General features: G+C 30.1%; 1 protein-coding gene across 1 annotated transcript in view; it reads right to left on the reverse strand.

Moving 5' to 3' along the window:
* The window catches only part of MIB1 (E3 ubiquitin-protein ligase mib1), a 95,315-nt gene that overhangs the window by 55,064 nt on the left and 17,200 nt on the right, over window positions 1-23,051 (reverse strand). Inside the window, exon 9 of the mRNA XM_051211991.1 lies at window positions 4,551-4,702. Within this exon, the coding sequence (XP_051072126.1) occupies window positions 4,551-4,702 (152 nt within the window). The remainder of the gene's footprint in view (window positions 1-4,550; window positions 4,703-23,051) is intronic.

Genomic DNA, 23,051 nt, shown 5'->3' on the forward strand with positions numbered 1-23,051 from the left:
TTCTAAAAAATAGTAGAGGAAACTTTATTGTGATCTAAAGTAATTACTTGTATTATCATCATGTTTGACAGTATACTTAAATTTTACGAAATTTTGAAATCATTTCATTTCATTTACTCATTTTTATAATAAAAGTATGTGAGATGAATGTTGGCTAGCAGTGGAGCCCGGTAAGAGCGTTCTATTCTATTTGGAACTCAATAGCTGGATGTACTTGCATTACAGAGTTGATATTCACTCCGGAACTGGAACTCAGTATTGTTCTCTTCAAATGTCACTATGTTATCCTAAACATCAATGAAAAGATTCAAACAACCAATAAAATAATGCATTAAATTTCACCTTATTGGACAAGTTAGTGGTTATCTGAACTCAGTAGCTAAGTGGATAACGCGCTGGTGTTTGGAGCAAACGGTACTGAGTTTGAATCACGGATATTCCTGTTCAAACAAGAGACCGGTCAATTGCAGTCCTAAACATCAATGGGAAGAATCAAACAATCAGTAAATAAGAACCAGGAAAATAATGACACAGGTATAATTTTTTCACTACAATTTGAAGACATATAAAACTAACGTTATGGGGGACTTGTTCTAGCAACTCATACATACGCTTCTATACAGTACTGCTAATTCCCGCTGTGAACTAGGTAACATTAAATAACTAGACCGCTTTTTGATGGTTTATACTTTGGTACTCAGCCGACTGAGACCTACTTGCTTTTACTTGATAATGACTTTTGAAGTAGATAAATTATGCAGGAAGATTTTTGAACAAGTTATGGAAATCACAACATTCATTTAAAGGATTATGGAATAACAACTGATTTGTTTTGTTTGCTAACCATTTCAAAAAGAAAACTTTCCAATATAACAACCATTATTTTGAAATATAATTAATTCAACATTGAATAAATTAAATTTTGTTCAATAAATGCATCCTAAGCTTAATAATGCTGTTACCATCCTCTAATATAAAAACAAACAAACTGTTTTAAATCGTTTGAATAACCAACAACTATGGATTCAGTGAATATTTATTTCTTCAAAGATAACTAAAATGATAAAATAACTTATAATAATACAAAACTATTTATTCTAATATTTTTTTGTTTTTTTGAATGCTTTAATAACATAGTAACATTTCATAACAAACAACTTAACACATGTGGTGTAGAATAAAAGGACTAAACCTAATTAATCAACATAGTTGTAAAAACAAAACAAATAGAGCCCAACAACTTTGCACACTCATCATTTATAAAAAAAAATAAAAAAAAGCTGAATGAAATTAATCGAAACAAAAAGACCTTTAGTGGAATATGTGTAAGGGATTCTGTAAAATAAAAAGAAACGTTAATTGTATTTATTTAATTAAAAAAATAGAACGAAAAGTTTGATCAGATATATATTTGTATAAATTACTCAACACAGTGATAAAATAGAATGTTTCCCTACATTGATATGTACGTTTTAATAAATTCACGACAATTTCTACAAACATGAATCAAAGACTAGTAATTAGAATCAGATGGCGATATTAACAGGATGGGAATTTAAAATTTTGAGTGAAATAAATCTATTAGTATTTGTGGATACTAAATTAACTACCATGGTGTAATAAAACCGCATAGTAAGTTATGACGACATCATCCAAGATTTACTCAGAAGAATTCTATTCATAGTTCTGTCTTTTAGTAAAAGCGAATTGTTTTTCGTACACATACAAAGTTTATTATTTTTTCTGGTAAGCGTTTTTTTAGCGAGTCAGTTTTCTTCGGGATGGGGACGCTAACCCCATGCCTAACCCTCCTCCTTTACCCGAGCTTGGGACCGGCAGTAACTCTAGAAGAGCTACAGGCGGATATGAAAAGGATGAATAACAACTGGAAGGAGCTGGAAAGGATTGCTCAGGACAGGGTTGGATGGAGAATGCTGGTGAGCGGCCTATGTTCCTTCGCGAGGGGTAACAGGCGTAAGTAAGTAAGTACAAAGTTTATTGAGTTTAAGTTCTAGATTTTCAGATATTCAAACGTAGATTAATTTTTCTGTTGTTAATAGGTAATCTTCGTCATGTACAGATTTGACCTAACTAGCTAGCAATATTTTGTTTGGACGAATCAACTGGCGTAAATCAAAAGTATAATAATTTTTGAAATAACGTAGTTTTTGTATCAGTCTGCCATCGCGATCGATCATTAAAAGTAGATAATCACGACAAGTCAGACAAATAAGCAATATTTCAATAGGAAATCATACTGTTTATAAACATTGACAAGTGGTTGTTTTGCACATAGAAATATTCGTTTAAGAATATTACTATTAAATCTATTAATCATAATCATGACGATCCTATAAGATCAAAGCCAAATTTATTTAGGAATACACGTATTTCGACTATCGTGACAATATTCCTATAAACCAGTTTCTAATCATTTTTACGATTTCTAAGTTGCACAGAATTATTTGTCTATCAATTAATGTCGAAATAGTTATACAAAGAACTATAATGTTAGATATTCATGATACTAACTCAAGTTGTTTGTGCCATAAATGAATCAACAAAAAGAAATATAATGAAATTCAACCAAATTTTCATATGGGAAATTTACGAAGGATCATAAGTCAGCTGAACGTTACTACACTGTTGATTTTAGGTGTCGAGAACTGTGAGGATAAGGAATAATACTAAGTCATCTGACCGACATGTTCTAACTTCAGGATAAACTTCCCAAAGAGTGTCTATTCAAGTAAACAAGGCTCGATCAATTAAATAGTCTTAGTTTTTTTAACTTGAAGGTCAATACGCTGAAGATATATACAGTCAAACCTATTTTCTAGAAAGGAAGGTGATATAACAGGACGAAACGGCAAAACCATGTTTTTAGAATATAATGTCTTTTATCAACATTACTTCAGTTTTAATTCAAGGGATGGTTATTCAGTGTAATATGTTTTTTATTCTTAGCGTGATATTCTTTTAAGTATAATATTGATTTAGTTCAGTATTCTTTGAATTACTGCAGTATTAAATTTATTCAGTATGACATGTAGCTAGGGTTTTTGTAGTAATTCTTTGTATTTTCCCCACATGTGATAATTGTGAATTGCTCAAGTATGAGTAAAATCAGCATATAAATGAGTTTATTCATGTATAATTATGATTTATTTTTGAGGCCAGATGAATCCATGACACTACTCTTTGTGTGTTTCTTGACATGTCGTGAGATTAAGAGTTTCAGTACCAGGAGCAAGCCAGTTAAGCACCCAGCAAACATAACAAAGACTGACATAACAGAGAAGACCACAACAGTAAAACTTTGTAAAAATTTAAGAAATTTATTTATTATCGATGAAACAAGATGGTTTGATTAGAATTCACTAGTTTTAACGTATTTACGTGATGTGCAAACCAACCAAAATGTAGTTAAGTTCTTAAACTATTTTTGTTCTGAAAGATGCAACGTTTTGCTGGAAACTAATTTTCTACAGCATATCTCAAGGGTATTACTATAAGGCTACAATTAAACGATTACTTATCATAAATCTATGGGGATATTTGCGCATTTAGTATACATCCATCTTCCTTTTACTGCCAAAAAATTCCTGAACATACAACTATTTTTTATTATAATTAACTTAATTTAACCGTTACATTTATTGGTAAATCAGTTACATTTTAATGTAACCATGTAAAACAGAAAACTCCTACTGTCTATAGGCTGAATTGGAGGATGGAAACTTAACATTTTGTAAACTGTCAAATCTATTCGATTCATATCTATATTATTTTGTTTTCTTCAGTAAAAAAGACTACATTGTCTTTGTGAATGAACAACAACCAATTGATAAGAACATCAAGTGAATAGCTTGATTAAACAATCTTCGTGAAAATGAACTGTCATTATTACATTACAATCGTATAGCAATCTACTTATAAAAAATATATTATTACAATGAATTAAAAGACCCCTAATCACAAACTTCGCTCTTCAAAACATAACTCCAAAAAGGAAAATCAAAGCTATTTTGGAAGATTTATATAATTACATGTGAAAATCTGTGAAGTAATTTTATAAATCATAGATTGTATAATTAGTAGCAAGAGTTTGTTTCTCCATATTACAAGATATTCAGGAATACATTTTAATTAGCATCTGTCGGTGTATGGGCTCACTGAACGAATCCCTCTTTCTTGCCAGTAGCTGCAAGGTGACTGGAGTTATGAAGTGTCAAATTCATAAACAACTTCGAAGTAAGATCGCTGTTGAAGTTTTGCTTAACAGGCCCATAAGCCTGCAAAAGGTCCTTAAAACTCAGCCCTGAATATGACCAGCATGAAAACATAAACCCTTAATTCGAAACAAGTGTCAAACTATTGTGATAAAGAGGATTTGTGAAAGTTACTTTAAATAAATAATTTGGCATTTTGCTATTATATATTACGGTAAAAGCTTTCGGTTTTATTTATTCGTGAACATTACAACACAACAATAGAAGTGAACAAAACCATCAGTACTAAACTTTATTATCAAAGATAGTAAGACTTACTCAGTACCACCATGAACAGTGGCACAATGTAAGGAATTTTGACCAGCATTATTAAGAATTGTTAAGTCAGGATTGTGACGTAATAACAATTCTACAAGAGTAGTATTTTGACTTGAAATAGCATCGTGAAGGGGCGTGTCGCCATCACAATCCTAAAATGCATAAGTAAAAATGAACAAATACTAAGAATTAGATTTAAAAGAACATAATACAAAGCTGCAGCTAATGGATTTATAAATAAAAATGTTGATAAAAAGCAAAAATGACACAAAACATTTTTTGTTGGTAAATGTTCAGTTACTGAAAATAAATAATAAATGACAGAACTGTGAAAAACGTAATATTACTTTTATTTATAACAATCAACCCAATGCTCAATTTATTTGAAAAAAAATGAAAAAAAGAAACAAAAAAATATTAATGTAATGGTTATAAAAATAACTAATGATCGTAAAATACCCCAAGGAAACAAGTTAGATTACTCTCCATATTTCTAAAAGAACAACAACAAAAACGTCTAAAGTATCAACAATACGCAGTATTCACAGTTGACATCCAGGTTATACATGGTAGTATGTAAATTATGCAGTTTAAATGGAAATTGTATTTTGATTAACTGTTATAAAATTATGTATTAGTGATAAGTAAAAAAATGTCAATAGTATTTATTCCTAATTACATTAGGTTTTGTAGAATTAATAATTTTAAAGATCACTTTTAATACATGAAGTATGAAGCTCATTAGATTTTCTATGACTTACTTACGCCTGTTACTCCCAATGGAGCATAGGCCGCCGACCAGCATTCTCCAACCCACTCTGTCCTGGGCCTTCTTTTCTAACTTCATCCAATTCTTGTTCATTTTTCTCATGTCTATCTCCATTTCTCGGCGTAATGTGTTCTTTGGTCTTCCTCTTTTCCTTTGGCCTTGAGGATTCCATGTGAGGGCTTGTCTTGTAACGCAGTTGGGTGCTTTCCTCAATGTGTGTCCTATCCACTTCCAGCGCTTCTTCCTGATTTCTTCCTCCACTGGGATCTGGTTTGTTCTCTCCCACAGTACGTTGTTGCTAATAGTGTCCGGCCAATGGATCTAAAGTATTTTGCGTAGACAATTGTTAATAAACACCTGTATTTTCTGGATGATGGCTTTCGTAGTTCTCCAGGTTTCTGCCCCAGTAGACAGTAGAACTGTCTTGACATTTGTATTGAAAATCCTGACCTTGGTGTTGGTTGACAGTTGCTTTGAGTTCCAGATGTTCCTCGGTTGTAAATATGCTGCTCTTGCTTTGCCGATCCGCGCCTTCACATCTGCATCAGATCCACCATGTTCGTCAACGATGCTGCCCAAATACGTAAAGGTTTTTACATCTTCCAAATCTTCTCCGTCAATTGTGATTGGATTGGTGCATTCTGTGTTGTATCGGAGAATCCTGCTTTTCCCTTTGTGTATATTGAGACCTATTGCTGCTGAGGCTGCTGCCACACTGTTCGTCTTCTCCTGCATCTGTTGTTGCGTTTGGGATAAAAGGGCCAGATCATCTGCAAAGTCTAGATCATCCAACTGCATCTTAGATGTCCATTGTATCCCGCGCTTCCCTTCAGACGTTGATGTCTTCATGATCCAGTCGATCACCAGGAGAAAGAGAAAGGGTGAGAGTAAGCAACCTTGCCTAACACCGGTCTTCACTTCGAACGACTTTGTCAACTGTCCTCCATGCACAATTTTGCAGTGTAATCCATCATATGAGTTCTGTATGATATTGACTATCTTCTGAGGCACGCCATAGTGTCGAAGAAGTTTCCATAGTGTTGCTCTGTCCACGCTGTCAAATGCCTTTTCGTAGTCAATGAAGTTGATGTAGAGTGATGAATTTCATTCAATTGATTGTTCCACAATGAACCGTAGAGTTGCGATTTGGTCTGTACACGATCTATCCTTACGGAATCCTGCCTGTTGGTCACGAAGTTGTGCGTCTACGCAGTCCTTCATCCTGTTTAACAATACCCCGTTGAAGACTTTTCCCGGTATTGAGAGAAGAGTGATGCCCCTGTAGTTATCACACTTGCTGAGATCGCCTTTCTTCGGTATTTTGATCAGAAGTCCTTCTTTCCAGTCTGTTGGTACTTGTTCCTCATCCCAAATCTTATTGAAGAGAATGTGGAGTATCCTTGCAGTTGCCACTATGAAGCCATCTTTATATCATAAACATACTGAATGAGTTTACTACTATTCATTTTGGGATACAACCTAGATAGGTATCACATTAACAATTGATAGCATGTTAAATCTCATAAACATGATACATTATTTAGTTGATAAGTAAAAATTTGAGTCTTCCAACGAATGACCAATCATATCTATTTATAATATCCATTGTTTAATTAAAACTACCGAATAAGTGTAGCTTATATTTAGCTTAGATAAGAATCAAGTACTATATTTAAAGAATAAGTCGAATCACATCAATTTCTATCAGTCACGGGTAGTGGTTTGAATAAAAAATATTCTAGAAAATATTGCAGTAGATGCTTTTTCAAAATTCATCAAAATCCACTATTCTTACAATTTCATTCCAAAAGCGATACCAGATGGTCTCAGTATTCAGAAAACGGGTACATTACGAAGTGGCGGTGAGTAGGTTTGGACAACTAAGAAGTATTAAAGAGGAATAAAAACGATAATTAAAGCTGGACTTTTCTCAAATGCATTTTTAGTTGATATGAATAATCCTAACTATCCGCAAATTATGATTACATGTCTTCACATCCTCCCTTCTTGAAAAAATGAATAAAAGCGTTATGAAAATAAGACATTTTATGCTGATAATTACATCAAAAACATCTATATCCGTTTCATCAGGATGCATAACGTTCTTTTTTTTCATTTGTGGAAGAAGATATATCATATGACCTTTCATTCCAATTTTCTTCTTCATTTTTTGCTTCAAATTCAACATGAAAGTTAATTAAGGATACAGAAAATATTACTGACAAGTAAGATAGAGAATTACAAAACTAAGTCATATATATTTTTTTCATTAGTACTTTTGTGAATATATATTTGATGTAGAAAAGAAACTGGAATTAATGGCACTTAAGGAAACAATTTTCTGTAAAATAAAACATCCGTAGCGTGTGAAGTAATAAATATTTCAGTAAATTTTGGGATCCAGTTCAACACAACGTGGTTTCATTTTTACTAATGAATAAAAATTTCGTAAAAAATGAATTTTTAATTTGTTCATTCTAACAATGAATTCTAACTTTCAGAATCCCACCATTTCAGAACTCGTGCCAGATTAATAAGTCACAAATAGACTCATCAGGCACGTAAATTATCTGTAAATTTACTTGTTCTCGATTTATTTAGATGTATCAAGGGATCAGAATACATGAAATTATATTGATTGGTATTGAAAGGATTGATATTATGCCTTTATTTTGGCTAAATTTTTATTCAAGTGATTGTATATTCGTAATATGCCAGTAAAAAGAAAATAAAATTTGACATTTTGCGACTCATTGTAAGCCACTTCTTCAGAGAATAAATAGTAAATGCTTAATTTTTCTGAAATTACCAAGTTAAACCTCAATAGTGATACCCAGAAATCTACACACTTAACTATTATTTTCAAAGTCCAGGGAAGAAATTAATGTGTTTCTTATCGCCATCATAAACCAACCTAATATAGACAACCCAAAGAAATTTAGGAGCGATGGACGGCCGTTTCACCCTAGTATGGTACACCTCATTAGTGTGGATTCACAACTCCTCAATCGTAAATATAATCCAGTACTTTCTGCGCCAAACCTGGACACTCAGCCTTCAGACCACTGACTTAGGATCGATCAGTGTAAAAGACTAGATTCAATCAATCCACACTACTTGACGACTATCTGCCATTGTCTTCAGCAAGTACCTTCCTCTCACCCGACATGGTTAGACCTCATCAGTCACAACTTCTTAAGATAAACCCGAAAATTTATTCTGATAACATGATTATCATACAATGTTTTGACTAAATAATGTTATCCATTAATCTTATTTTAAATTCTGTTTACCTCCCTCTTTGTTGTTTCTAAATTACCTTACTTAAAAATTAGAAAAAAGTAATTCATACCTTTGACAAATACGTAAAACCACAAATGAAAACTACAGAATACTAATTAAAATGCTTTTTTTCATTATCTGTAAATTATTTGATAAAATAGAAATTCAATGTAGAATTGAGAAGAATCTATATTATGTGTGAAATATCATCCCGAAAAACAAATAGTTCAAGTATTTATTGTATTGTATGTATAGGTCAGTTCTAAATTTCTGCACTTAATAATTTTAGAATACTGTAGGGAAGTGTATCCTATGAGAAAATTTGTTCAATTAATGAGCGATTCATTTGTCATATATTAATTGATGTGTTCATATTTTCGTGACATTGTTTGTGAGAGCTTTAAATCTTTAGTCACTAAAACAACACTTTGGGAAAAATGTATAAATGATATGTGTGTAAGTATTTCAAATCACCTAAAAGTGGAAACCCTTGACAAATAGCTCAAGTCAAACACATCCAGGTTATATTTCTGAATTAAGCTTTTAGATTAATCTTTGACGAAGGGCTAATATTTCTCTGACTATTTCCTGGTACTGTTTAAACAGTTTCATGTAGAACAGAAAGGTAAGGTAGTTTAATGAAATCGACAAAACTTTGATAGTTATAGAAAGTTGTAAAAATGTTTTCATCATTTTTTAGAGCATTATGTAGTTTAGAAACAGAACGTTACATCAAGCTGAGTTTCCGAACACCTATCAATGCATTTAGCAATGTACTCTCTAACAATCTCATAGGTAGATCCATTAGTTATACAAACTCTCCGGTAGACTCGGCATTATGCGTAGTCGAAAGACAATGACGAATTCCTACACTGTATAGAATTAGCAGTGGTTCGTCATTTTAACCCCAACTAGCATATTCAAAATTAGTTTTTCTCTTATTTACATGGCATTGTTTCAGAAATCGAACGTTAGCTTTAGATCTAGCACTTTTAATCTTATAAAAATCCACACTGCTCATTATCAAGTTTTATTTAAATACAATATACTTAGAAGCGTTTAAAGCAACTAATATTATTCAACTGTATGATTAAATGAATCATTGCAATAAACGCTGTTATTTTCCCAATTATTGTAAATCTTTAAAGCGAATCATTCAGTTTTTGAAAAGGATTTATTCTTATCACGGAAACAAAATGATAAAAGGCATTCTTCACGGGAAATGGATTTCAAATGATAAACCAACATGAAAGAACTACCTTCAGTTCTAAACAAAAATATCAATTTAATTATATAAATTCTTCACAAGTCCTCTTGAATTAATAGTATAGCTAAGCATATTTGACCGCAAGCAAAATTTTATCAGGCTGGGTAAAGATACAAAACGATTAAAACAGCAAGATTAACTTTTATTGATTATGTTTAAAACGATAGAAAAGGTGCAATTTTACGTCCCATCAAGCTTCAGCTAACTGAATACCATGTAAAGATATTCAGTTAAATAACTGGAAACAAGTTTAGTGGGCCCGTTGAATGGTTTTATGCTGAAGTAGATATTCACTTTGATAAAGGCGAAAATTGATCGTATTTTCTTTCATGTAGAAGAAAAACAAATAGGTTTTTCATGTTCAAATTAACACCATTTAAGTTATAACAAACGAGTTTAGGATAATTTAGTTATTTAGGTATACTTTTTCCATTTAAATAGCAATATAACAACTACTAGTTCAAAGAAAATAATACTATAACGGTTTTCTGAAACCAAAACTTTTCTTCTTGAATAAAATTATTTGTGTAAAGTTTTCTACTTAATTATATTTATGGAATTAAATGAGTCGATAGGCTATAACAGAAATGAAAATGAAACTAACTTAAATGAAATTTTCAACTCATCACTTATTCGAAAAAAGTTATACATTATAAAAAAAGACTAGTATGATTGCCTTAATTATGATTTGAATCTTAATCCTATTTAAGACGTAATTTAAATTGGTTTTGCTGAATTTAAAGTTAATTTAAAGGTAAAAGAAAATGAAAAAACGGAATAATTAAAATGATGTTTAAATTTGATACTCATATACGTTTGAAATTTTTCATTATATAGAATAGAAAATTGTCATTAACTTAATCAACAACTGGTTGTGTATAATTCATATCATATTGAGTAGAGGGATTAGTTCAGTCAATATAGTACTATGATTATTAGAACATTTTTAAATAGTTACTAACTACTGATATGAAATCATTGACTTTGTTTTATTCATTTAAACATATTACGGTGCTGAGAAGCTACTATTTATACATTCATCCCAAAATAATACTTTGTTGATATTACAAAATTCCTTGTGAATATCCTAAGAAAATATATATTTAGAATATGCAAAACATTAACTTTGAATATAAAAAAAAATTAATAAGTATTGAGTTATGTCTACTGTTTCGTCAACCGAGTAGTTAGATGATATTTTTCCTTATTTTTTTTTCAATTTTTAGAATATTCTCGTGAGAACAATGTATATTGGTTTAAAAACAAAGTTTTCGGAGATTCATTTAATATAATTATGCTATGTTCTCACTTCGAATTTAATTATATTACAATAAACCCACAATCTTTCATTTTAGTAGTGAGCGCTAGAATACATTTCACATTTTATGAATTTAAATTTTTTTCCAAAAATAAACAATATTTCAATAAAGAATTTATAATCATCAAAAAATGACAACTGTACATGAGGTCATGATCTAAAGAAAGGATTATTACGACTAAATAACTAAATAAAAGTCGAAAAAGGTTGACGTTAATCTGTCTATACATCACAATTCAAGTATTTTAAAGTGAAATTTTAATATTCCTATTTAATTTATCTATACAGTATTTCCGTTCCAATTTTGATTATCCAATTACCTTTACACATTAACTAATTCATGATAATTATTGAAGATGGATATGCACAACTATTACGTTTTGTTGAAATATTAACGAAACTTTATATATAATGTGGAGTTCTTCATATACTTATCCTATAATCATAGGAGTTTTGGATACTGATGAAAAACGAAATGTTCATACACCTTACATTGATGAAGAGTTCGTGCCAACTTTACTATTATTAAAAGTTTTTATTGTAAGCAGATCCAGGCCCTTTAATGAAGAGACGGCCAAAGTAAAAACTGGTTTCAAAATATCACTCTTTTTGTTACTAGACCAGAGATTGACATTTTAAGCATTGATAACCAACTTCTTAATACGTTCTTAACTACTTTAAATTACTGAGTGTTATGAAACTTATTAATATTCATAATTGGTTAGGTTTATTGTCGAGATAAATGTTGTTATCATAGTTAGAATTAAATTGAAAAACTGATATTGATGAGAAAATTTGTGACAATGCAAACAATTCAATGCAAAACTAACTTTGTAGTAATATTTATGAATATACTGAAAAATTAAATGCATAAATATTTTAATTAAACATATATATATATATAAACAGAGTGAGAGGTTTTCTGAATTATGTTTTCATAGATTTCTGCAACTAAATAAAAAACTGTAACGAATTTATTTTGCGGACTTTAGTATATATATATATATATATATATGGAGAGAGAGAGAGAGAGTTAGAAAGAGAAAATGGACATATATTTCTTAATGAGGAGATTATTAATTAGGTACAGAAACAGTTTTGCTTCTATATGTGAAAAGAAGTCAAATCTACTTTTGTTAGTGATATTAAAAGGAAATTGAAATTACTTTAATAATGAGAACAGACCCGATTGGGAAGATTGCGGTAGGAGATAACACATGTACAATATGTCTATATGTATACATATAAGAAAATACTGCGGTAACTAAACTGGGTATATATATATATATATGGATGCATTGTAGCTTAATAACTGTTCTCGAATAATCATTATGTAAATGATTTTCTTTATATATATATATATATATATATATATATATATATATGCGGAAGAATGAAAATTATTAATGAATATCTAGCAAGTTTTCATAATTTTAAATTTACAATTAATAACTTTGGCACAATATTTTCTGTTAAAACAAGCGTCTTCTCTTTTTTTCTCATCTAACAGCTGTTAAAACATTGATTGAAGTATAAACATTTTGTTTTAAAACATTGTTAAATTAAATAAAACATGTTAGGCGGTGTGTAAAAATGTCACTAAGGCAAAAATCTATTTTTGTTACCTTTATATCTTACTTAATGTTAATCTCTCTCACTCTCACTAAATCTTACATAATAATTTATAGGTGAATGTTCATTATCTTTTTGAGTTATGAAAGATTAAAAAAGCAAAGTAAAGCTAGTCGAAGGAATAGATCTCTACTGAAAGTCTGAAAAATATGTGAATCAAATTATGTTTCAAAGAAAATTGAAAATTTAACATATAACACGTGTGATGTTTTTGTGAAAAATGTTATGTTATGGAAATTTTCAAATTATGGGTCCATATTCAAGCAAAGATAATCAAAAACATTTCTTAAATAAATAGAGCAATACACTTTAAAAATAATTGTAGATGATTCTCATTAGTGAATGAAACAAACTGAAGGATTATGAAAACCATTTCTTCAGTAGTTTGCATCCATGACACCACCGTTGATTGGACGCGAGACGTTCAGACTTCGCAAACAATGCATAACTACTAGACTAGCTAGTCGGCATCCAGTATTGTATATGTCTAAGTGTGTTTCCTGGTTTACAATGGATGTTTAACTTAAATCGGTGAGTGATATCAACAATGATTAATTGATTCTTCATAATAGTTACGCAGTCTTCAAATTTTCATAAAACAACCGATTTAAGAAACTGTAATTACTGAATTTTAAATCCATGGAGACAAAAAGTACCACTCAGTAAACGATACTTATATTCAAGATTAGATACAAAACGTTTCTAAATGAGTCAAGATATATAATGACAGTTGTTTCAGTTATCCCTATAAGTTTACAATTTCACATTGGCATGTACTACGTTTTTATTTCTTAAAATTAATAAATTTCATTAGATTAATAAAATGGATAAGTTAAAACATTATAATGCATAAATGAACCTTTTCCTGAGTTTGCCTAAATTGCAACTAAAGTGCTTGACATCGTAAAACCAATTAAATTTTATAGGAATCATGAACTGATCAATGTTAAACGAACACTGAACACTTGAAAGCACATGACGACCGTTTTGTCTCAGTATGAAACTCTCCAACAGAGCGCACCTACAACACCGTATGTGGGCTCGAACCCAGGACCTTCGGTTTCGGTTTTTAATTGTGGTCTAACATTGATTGGTTCATGTCTACAATAGAATTCAACAATCACCACAACTGCATACTGAGAAGACTAATTAAAGTTTTGTTTTTATGATATATATATTCTAACGATACAGAAAAGCATCTTTTCACAAATAAATAATATTTGGTTTAAAATGATGGTGATAAAAACAGTGGGGAAAAAGTGAAGTTTTATATCCTTTTCATAACGTTTTAAAATTAATGATACTAACTAAAAAATCTCTTGGTGACTGTCATAAAATACATTTAGCTATCTCCTTTCTTACTATGGTACCTCAAAAGTGAGCAAGGCGTCAAGTTTATGATAATAATAAATGATTCATGAAAATTATAAGATGTTAAAACTACTTATGTGTAAATCATACATTTTGGTCAGTTAAAATTTTTTACGAAGCATCTTAAGAGATTCTGTCCCAAACGAAATGATTATGTGGAATAAGAAATACATTAAATTCAGTTGGATTTACCACAGTAGTGAAGTTAATTTGGTTCACATTTTTGTAATAGGTGCCATTCAAAGAAAATGTATCGATACCAGTCAGATATAAGTAAATTCGCCATCATTTCATATGGAGAATAAGAGATTATATTTTCAAAAATGAAAAGAATAACCCCTTAATATTCTTTATCTTTGCAAAAATTTTGCCAATGTACAGAAAATTAAGAAAATTATCTAAGAGCCAGATATTAAAAATAAAGTTAATTGTTATACATTTTAAACGTATAGTTTATCCAGACTAATTTTGAGAAGTCTATATAGAATCAAGACAAAGCTATTCATACCAACTGGTTATTTATTGAAACTTGGTGAAATTAAAAGGTTTTAATACCATACGGTATATCAATACACCCAGATTCATTTTTTATTACTGTTACAAAGTTAAGGATTCATTATCAATTGGTTTATGGACCAATTACGACAGTCATCTATCTTATTATTTCGTAGTGCATTTTATATCACTGAAATAAATACAAACTGCCTTTAGTGCTCAAAATCAATAAACGCGTAACTGTTAAATCACAAAAAGAAGTCCTGTAAAAGTGATTAGTAACAATTAAGTTTTTATATAAAATAACTTATCCTATTTAAACTGTATAAGGTTTTCTAGTATCACCAAATAGATAAGTACAATGACGTATTAAAGTACAGTTGTACCTTATGAGACAGCAGTATTTGTCGTACATTCAAGGCACAGCTAATAACGGAATATTATAGAATCAATTTTGCGACATAATTATCAGATTAAATTATTGGATGTTACATTGCCCTGAGTTTCATAATCGTTGACTGAAGGCAATCACAGGAAATTTAATACATAGGTTTTCTAGTTGATAACATCTATTGATCTCTGTTTCCTTTAGTTTGCAGATGAGCCTGATTGAATAAACACAGAAAGTGCCCAATTTACCTTCATCAAATATTTTTAGCAGTATCCATTCATCTGAATAAAAATAATCCATCAAATGGCTAATTTAACTAATACCAACTTAAATGACCATTTAAGATGGGTCTAGTAATAAGCTTGGATTATAATTACAACCATCTTCCGTCAACAGTATTTAACCTCGGACAGTTATGAACAATATCCATCTAGTGTTTTACAAGCTCAATCAATAACAATGTGAGAATAAATGAAATCGACAAAAACAAACTGCCTAACCAGTTGTATTGAGAACCTATCAGGTATCTTTATCCCAACGTTTACTTTTGCAACCAATAAAAAATATCTTGTAATCCGAAAATCTGGGAACTATCAGCAAGCTTCAGTTAGTAGTCATTTTCAATGAGATAAACTATAAAGATTTAAAACTAAAAGTGTTGCTACATAATTACTTGATCATTGTTAAATCATGTATAATTCAGTAAATGCGTATAAAGTAGGTGATATGGACTTATTTCCATTAAATTTATCTAACATACTAAATAAAAGATAAAGAGTAGTATGACATTGAAGTCAGAATTATATGCATGAACAAACAATTTAAGTAGTATTAACATATTTCAAAAGTGATATAACTAATTTCATAACATGTTAACCTTATGTCACCAATTTAAGCTAAACTGAAAATATTTTATTTTTTTATATTTTCATGTGATCATTTAAACAATATTTAATTTGAAATATTTAAAAAGTTTCCCTTTAAAAATGGTTCAACACATTTTTTAAAAAAAAAGAGGAACATTTGAGTTTCCTGTTACAAACAATCATTCTTTCATAATGCTCTTGAATATTTAGTCATATTTTTATGTAAAAATTTATCTATTTGTTGTGATGACAACATTATTGCACCTTTGAAAAAACTCATAATAACAATGATTCTCAGTTATTAAAATATATTTTTTTCGAATAAGAACTCTCCTTCCTATCAATGATATTCTTATAATAATAAAATGAATTTACAATGATATATTGCTTTTATCCACTTAGATGTTTATGGGTAAATGGTGAATCGAAAGACAAAAGCTTTTGTCTTGACATCAATTGAAACTCAATATATATCATAATATTATTAAATAGGTAAATGGTTCAAGTGAAATCCTGTATGTTCTAGTACATGCACTATTTTCTTCTACAATAGTAGTCTACTTTCTATCCCAGTCTTTGTCTGAACATTATTGTAGATGTTTTTATTCATCCGTTTGTTAGTGTTTTAAATGATTGAATATTAGTTTGTAAACTCTAATACCTTTTGCTTAATTGCAAAAATAAATTTAAGATAATAGTCGGTAGCGTACGCAATAATTATTTTATAGGTTGTAATGAATAAAAAATATTTTATAAATGAAAATTGAATTTGAATAGCTATTTTCAATAGAATATTCATTCGAATAAATTATTTTCGTTTAAAAATGTTTTAATTAAAAGAATCAACGAGCAAATATTGCGTGCTTTAATTTTATCGCTAATAAAACCAATAATTAATAAATGATTCTTTTATGTGTTCATTTACAAAGAAGATGATCGGATTATAGGAGAACGCTTTCCATCTTGTACTAAAGTTCTGACCTAATACAACCAAATGATGCAATTGGAGAACAGAAAGCCTTTTAGTGAGCACTATTTTAAAATTGTAAAATAGTTTATAAATCTAAATGTTGGAAAGCTTATGATAATTAGAAAACAGATTCATTATAAGCAAATATGGATAGTGGCTAGCAGTGGAATCCAGGACGCGCATTTTGTTCTATTTGGGACTCATCAGCTAGATGCACCTGCACCACAGAGTTGATATTTACTCTGGGACTCGAACCCAGTACCTCTCGCTTCAAACGCCATTGCACTATCCACTTAGCTACTGAGCTCTGATAGCTGCCTGCTTGTGCAATAGGGTGAAGTTTTTAATTCACTTGATGCTGTTTACTTGTATCATTTCTGTATGTAGATAAGATTAGATTAGATATTAGTCTTATCAACATACGTTCCGTTTTCGAATCTAAAATTCTTGAAACGAATAAGAAATAAACCAACTAAATTATAATTTAAAAACTGACTGCATTATATTGCAAGTGTAGGAAAATATTCTATGAGTCACTCTTCTTTTTATTGTTTGAAAAAGGGAAATATGCAAAAGTTGAATTTATAAGACTGATATCGTCACAAAAAGTTTAGGTAGATTTGACTTAATTTTGCTAAATACTTATTTAGTAGTTATTCGCTCATGGTTAATTTCCTATTATGTTTACATAAATAGATTCACTTTGTAAGTGATATTTGTATGAATAATAACTGTTCACATTGTGTTCTAACAATCACATCTACACAAATAGGTCATATAACTTCTTGTACATATTAAAGACAAAATATCAATCAAGCATTATAGAGTGTTCTTATTGTTAATCAGTAAGTAATTTAAATGATATGAAGAAGGACCGAATTGAGCGAAGAAATTTCTTTCCAATTAGTTTTTCACCATGGCTCCACACTAGTATATATATGTTTTACAATAATAATATAATACTCATCGAGTGGATACGTTACGTAATAATTACATAATGACATTCAAATTAACATTGAGTAATTGGAAGAAAGAGGATTTTTAATATTCAAAGTAATCAAGAAGTTGCTACGTTGCGTAATATAAGAAACAAAGAAGGAACAGAATTTTAACGGATGGTCAATAGGACAGTAGTTGCTTAAAAATCAAAAGATGAATGTTGAGAAGTTATAAGGTTCAAAAGCAATAGAAACAAAATTACAAAAATTTAAAAAAAAGAAGTGGAAGAAGTATGAAAAATAGTTCTTATGACGGAAATTTTATACTGAAGGCCAGGGCAGAGGAAGTGGTTGTACGAATTTCTTTTGGATGCAAAGGTCAGGTTTGTGAACATGGATTGCGATGGCTTCCGCAGTGCGCAAAAGGCGCACTCGTAAACCATGTAGTAGATTTGATGGAATATTGTAGATAACCTTAAAAGCTTTATTCAATTCGACTTGATGACCTGTGTCAACCAAGTGAGAGAGAATAGAACTTTTAATCACTTTCACCTGTCCTTTGCTTAGCCATGTCGGATGATGTTCTGTAATACGGGGACGGACCTGCCGAATTGTACGCCCTATGTAACTGGCTCCACAGGAGCAGTTGAAACGATAGATACACATAGATTTGGCGAATTCTGACAGTCTGTCTTTAATGGATGTTCTTATTTTCGGGTGGTTGTAGAAGATGACATTTAATTTGGCAGCATTAAACGTTTTTTGTACAGCTCTTCGTAGTTTCTGAGTCATGACTTCTTCAATGGTGTCATTACTCATAAAACTACAATTCATAAATGGCACCATTGAAGAAGTCATGACTCAGAAACTATGAAGAGCTGTACAAAAAACGTTTAATGCTGCCAAATTAAATGTCATCTTCTACAACCACCCGAAAATAAGAAGTATGGATACTGAGATGGTGGAGAAGATTTGTAGCTCAGGTGGATGATTTTGGTGGAGTTTTGTTCTCTGAGAACAAAACTCCACCAAAAGTATGGATACTTCCTATCTCTTTTAAGCGTTATGTTTTTTTCTAGTTATCTAATGGTATGATCGAGTTATTTAACACTGAACGGTGTAGAGAGAAAGAATTTATATTTGAAAATCATTTGTTTGTGGTCAATACTAGTAGCTTATGAATGTCCAGTCCATAGGTTTAGGGTATTCTATTTTTTTAATTCTATAAGAATATTCATATAAATCCGACTGTTTTTAGTGGACCGATTATATTTCCCTTATGACTAATAATTATTATTTGTTCCCAGATAATAGTCGTTTACCATTAGCATACCCTGACTAACATTCATGTTTTCAGCTACTTATATTATTATAACTAATGAAACTATTATTACTATTATTATTATTAGGAATAATCTTACTTGCTATCTTCAACTCGAATCATTTTCTGATTTACATTATTGCAATCCATGTAACTACTTTAACCCTAGGCTACGTTATTTCCTGCCTTATTTTCTATGAAACAATTTCGATTAATCAATCAACGTTTTGTACTTTATTGACAACCCCATTGGATTTAATCGGAAAATAAACTTTTTTATTATCAAAGTGTATTGTCAGAATTGTTCATTTAGAAATTCCACATTATTTCATGATGAATTCATGAATATATATACGTATAGACAGAAGGAAAACTAAGATTGCCTAGAAGGGGATATAACTTAATCGACAAAATAGAATAAAATGTATATAGTGCACAAAGTTGAATTATTATTTTGGTAAAGTTTGTCAAAGAGAATTTACAAATGGTTAACCACTGTTCATTTTCATTATCAGTGGAATATTTCTTTGAAATATCGAAAAGCACTAGCTTCAAAATGAGAAGTTTGACGCGAAACTAACATTCGATTTCATCTTGAATCTTTTAAACTGACCAAAAGAATTTTAGACTTATAACCAGTAGATCATTAATTTACACTTTTCAAAAAATACTAAGCAATAATCACGTATAAACAATAACGTTTGCTAACCAACGCTAACTTAGATAGTTGGTTTAAAAAAATAGGAACCAAACAGTTCGTTTATCGACGATTAAGACAAGAAACATAAGTTAGATAAAAAGTGAGAAACAAAAAATTAAATTGGTTGAGTAAATTTAGCTTGATGATCAAATAAAGAGTTATTCAAAAAGTGAATTTCTACACTGACTAGAGTCAAAAAATACTAATAACTAATCAAAAGTATTGAAAAAAATGTTATTTCAGCTTTAAAACATAATTTTAGCTAATCAAGAATACTTCATATATATTAAAAAACAAAAGCATTTACGACGTATTTATAAAGAATTTTTCATCAGTTCATAAAATGAATCAAAATTAAAATTCTCGTGAAATAGTTCTGGATATTCTAGTTTATGCGTTCAATTTTCAGTTTTTTCTTCTTCCATGAAGGAAATTTTTTATTTAGGGTCACAAATTATAATGTTTATTGTAGATAATATAAAAATGTCATGCTGAATTAGTATAAACTCGTAAAAAAATCTTGACTAAATACTTTTATTGTTCAATTTCGAAGCTCAACATAACAGTCTTTAGTTGCCCTATGTCTCAATTCATTTAGATCTTATGGTGATGATTGTTATGGAAATATACATGCCGCTAATCCTCGTATATTTTTATAGACTTAATTCGCGTTAGGTAATAACGGAATAAAAATAATTCAAATACGAGAATGCATTTTTGAACACGCATATTTCATACACTTATTGGTCTGGGCAGACAATCAGAGAAACGAAACGAAGTGACGCACAGCGGAAAGGGCGAGTGAGCCAACTCGTTGTGGTGAAGCGTGACTCGATACTTATATTCAGACAAAAATAAGTTCCAGGCACATAATGAATAGGGTAAGCAATTAACACACATACAATCATATGAAAACATTCAGGGTTAATAAGCGAATAAGTTACACGGTAAAAATGTGGCTTGTGAAGAATGAATAAATTAATTTGTCCAGAAGCTAGAATAACCTATGTGGGCTTGATATAGTGCCACTCCACTACAAGTTTGGCGGAAATCAATAAGATCTTGGTTTTAAATTTGAAAAAATCAAACGGTGTATGTATTGAATACCACTACTAATGGAACGTCAGTGTATGCAGATGTCCATTTACATAGAAATTCATCGCAATACATAATGGACAAGTTTTTACAATATTTAAAACTCAATGGAAATATCTACTAAAATAAACATCAGCATCCACACATTCTCATTAGACGTGACCTCTTTACCGAAAGTTAGACAGTTTTCTAAGAAATCTCAGATTCCCCTAAGTGTATAATATGAAACGTCTCACCGATATGATTGTGCACATAAAGCTCTAATTGTTTACTGAAAATTTATAATAGTGTAGTGATTTCTAGACCATGAGAAAATTGGAAGGACGATTTAGCTATATTCGTGAATTGCATACTTTATCAATTTAACAGGATATTCTACGAAAGTTAATATTACATTAAAATTTGAACAGTGATGATTCAATAAATTTACAGACAAACGGAATTTTTTCACTGTATTACTATATAAACAACTTGTGTAATAAACATTATTCTTTTAAGTTTACTTTTGTAAAAATTTCTTTTACTGAGTACAGATTATGAAGAAAAAATAAAGTGGAATACAAAGTGCTTACAATAATTCATAGTAATTAAAGTTTTTTGTATGCAATTTTCCATTAGACTGTTACGAAAATATTCTCAGTAACTTAATTCACAATTCAACTGTAAATGTTTCATCGTAAAATATTTTCCTCAGTTGCTTTCTTAGTAATGTTAAATCAATTTAGTGGACAAAATTGACGCTACCTGTTCATATAATGAGAATTATATGAAAAACATTACGAAAAATATTTGATCTTTCTTGGCTGTTGAGATTAGCTTCTTCGTATTAAGACAAGACTTAACTGACTGAATAAACAGTAGTGAGACTTTGATATATGCAATATTTACAGAAAAGTAATTAAAAACAATAGATGATATTTCAGATTGAATTTATGTTTAGTTAATAATCATATACTTCGAAATGGTTCAAATATGAGTCATATATTTGATAATTACTATTATTCAGCATTTTCATTAGCCTTAGATATTTACAATTTAGCTTTTTTTTTAGTTCATTTTATATTGTTTGTTTGAATCTTCCGATTAATGTTTAGGTCTGCAATTCATCAGTCTTTCATTGGAATATGTACATCCTATGATGATTGCCTCGATAATGGTAATAATAAAACTAGGGTGACTAAAATAGCTTCGTATATCTTGTTTATTTATTACACAGACAGTAACATGAGAAAATACAAAATAATTTATTTATCATAATTTTGAAATGTCTTTAGGATGTTTATAGAAAAATTGGTAATCATCACATTTTAGCACCAGAATAAGTGAAGAGATGAAAGGAATTTATTCTACATTATACATTCGAAACTATAATGTCATTAAATGTTCAATCTAGTTTTTATTCACCTGAAAGAACAGTTATCAAATAACATCTGTATCTTTTACGGATAAGGTTGGAGAGGAAATCAACTCACGGCATAAATAAATATCGTGATAAGTTTGTAAACAAAAAAATGCAACAAAGTTCAGAATAATATGTTTAAACATTGATTAAGAAATGACTGTCTACGTGTCTAAAACTTAAAGGTGATTCACTAGGCTAAATATTAATCCAGCTGGTAACCAGGACTGCTCGAAGACAATTCACGAGACAAAACTTAAAATTAATGCTTTCACTGCGTTCGATGCTAACACTGAGAACAATTTATGAACAAACTAGGCTGACAGCTCTTATTCAATTAGTAAATTTAACCATTTTTTCGAGAGCAATTTACACTATTTAATGACCTAGAAGTTTACATTTTTGTACTCGTAAACATCTTTAGGAGTAGATAGGAGAAGTTTCACTTAAGTTCATAAACAGCTCAACCCTACTCAGTCTAGATGGCTATAAAGTCAGCATGAATAAATCATTTTTAATAATCTGTCGTGTTATTAATTATCCGTCGAAACCCATGAGACCGATAGTCCTTTAAACGACAAATATAATACCAATATACAAAAGAAGGTCTAAGATTTACTGACAAAAGAAAAACATATTCCTACCTTAGATAATTCATGCCCAGTCTTAATTAAACGATCCTTAACG

Source organism: Schistosoma haematobium, chromosome ZW (genome assembly GCF_000699445.3).
Source record: "Schistosoma haematobium chromosome ZW, whole genome shotgun sequence".
NCBI classification, from domain to species: domain Eukaryota; kingdom Metazoa; phylum Platyhelminthes; class Trematoda; order Strigeidida; family Schistosomatidae; genus Schistosoma; species Schistosoma haematobium.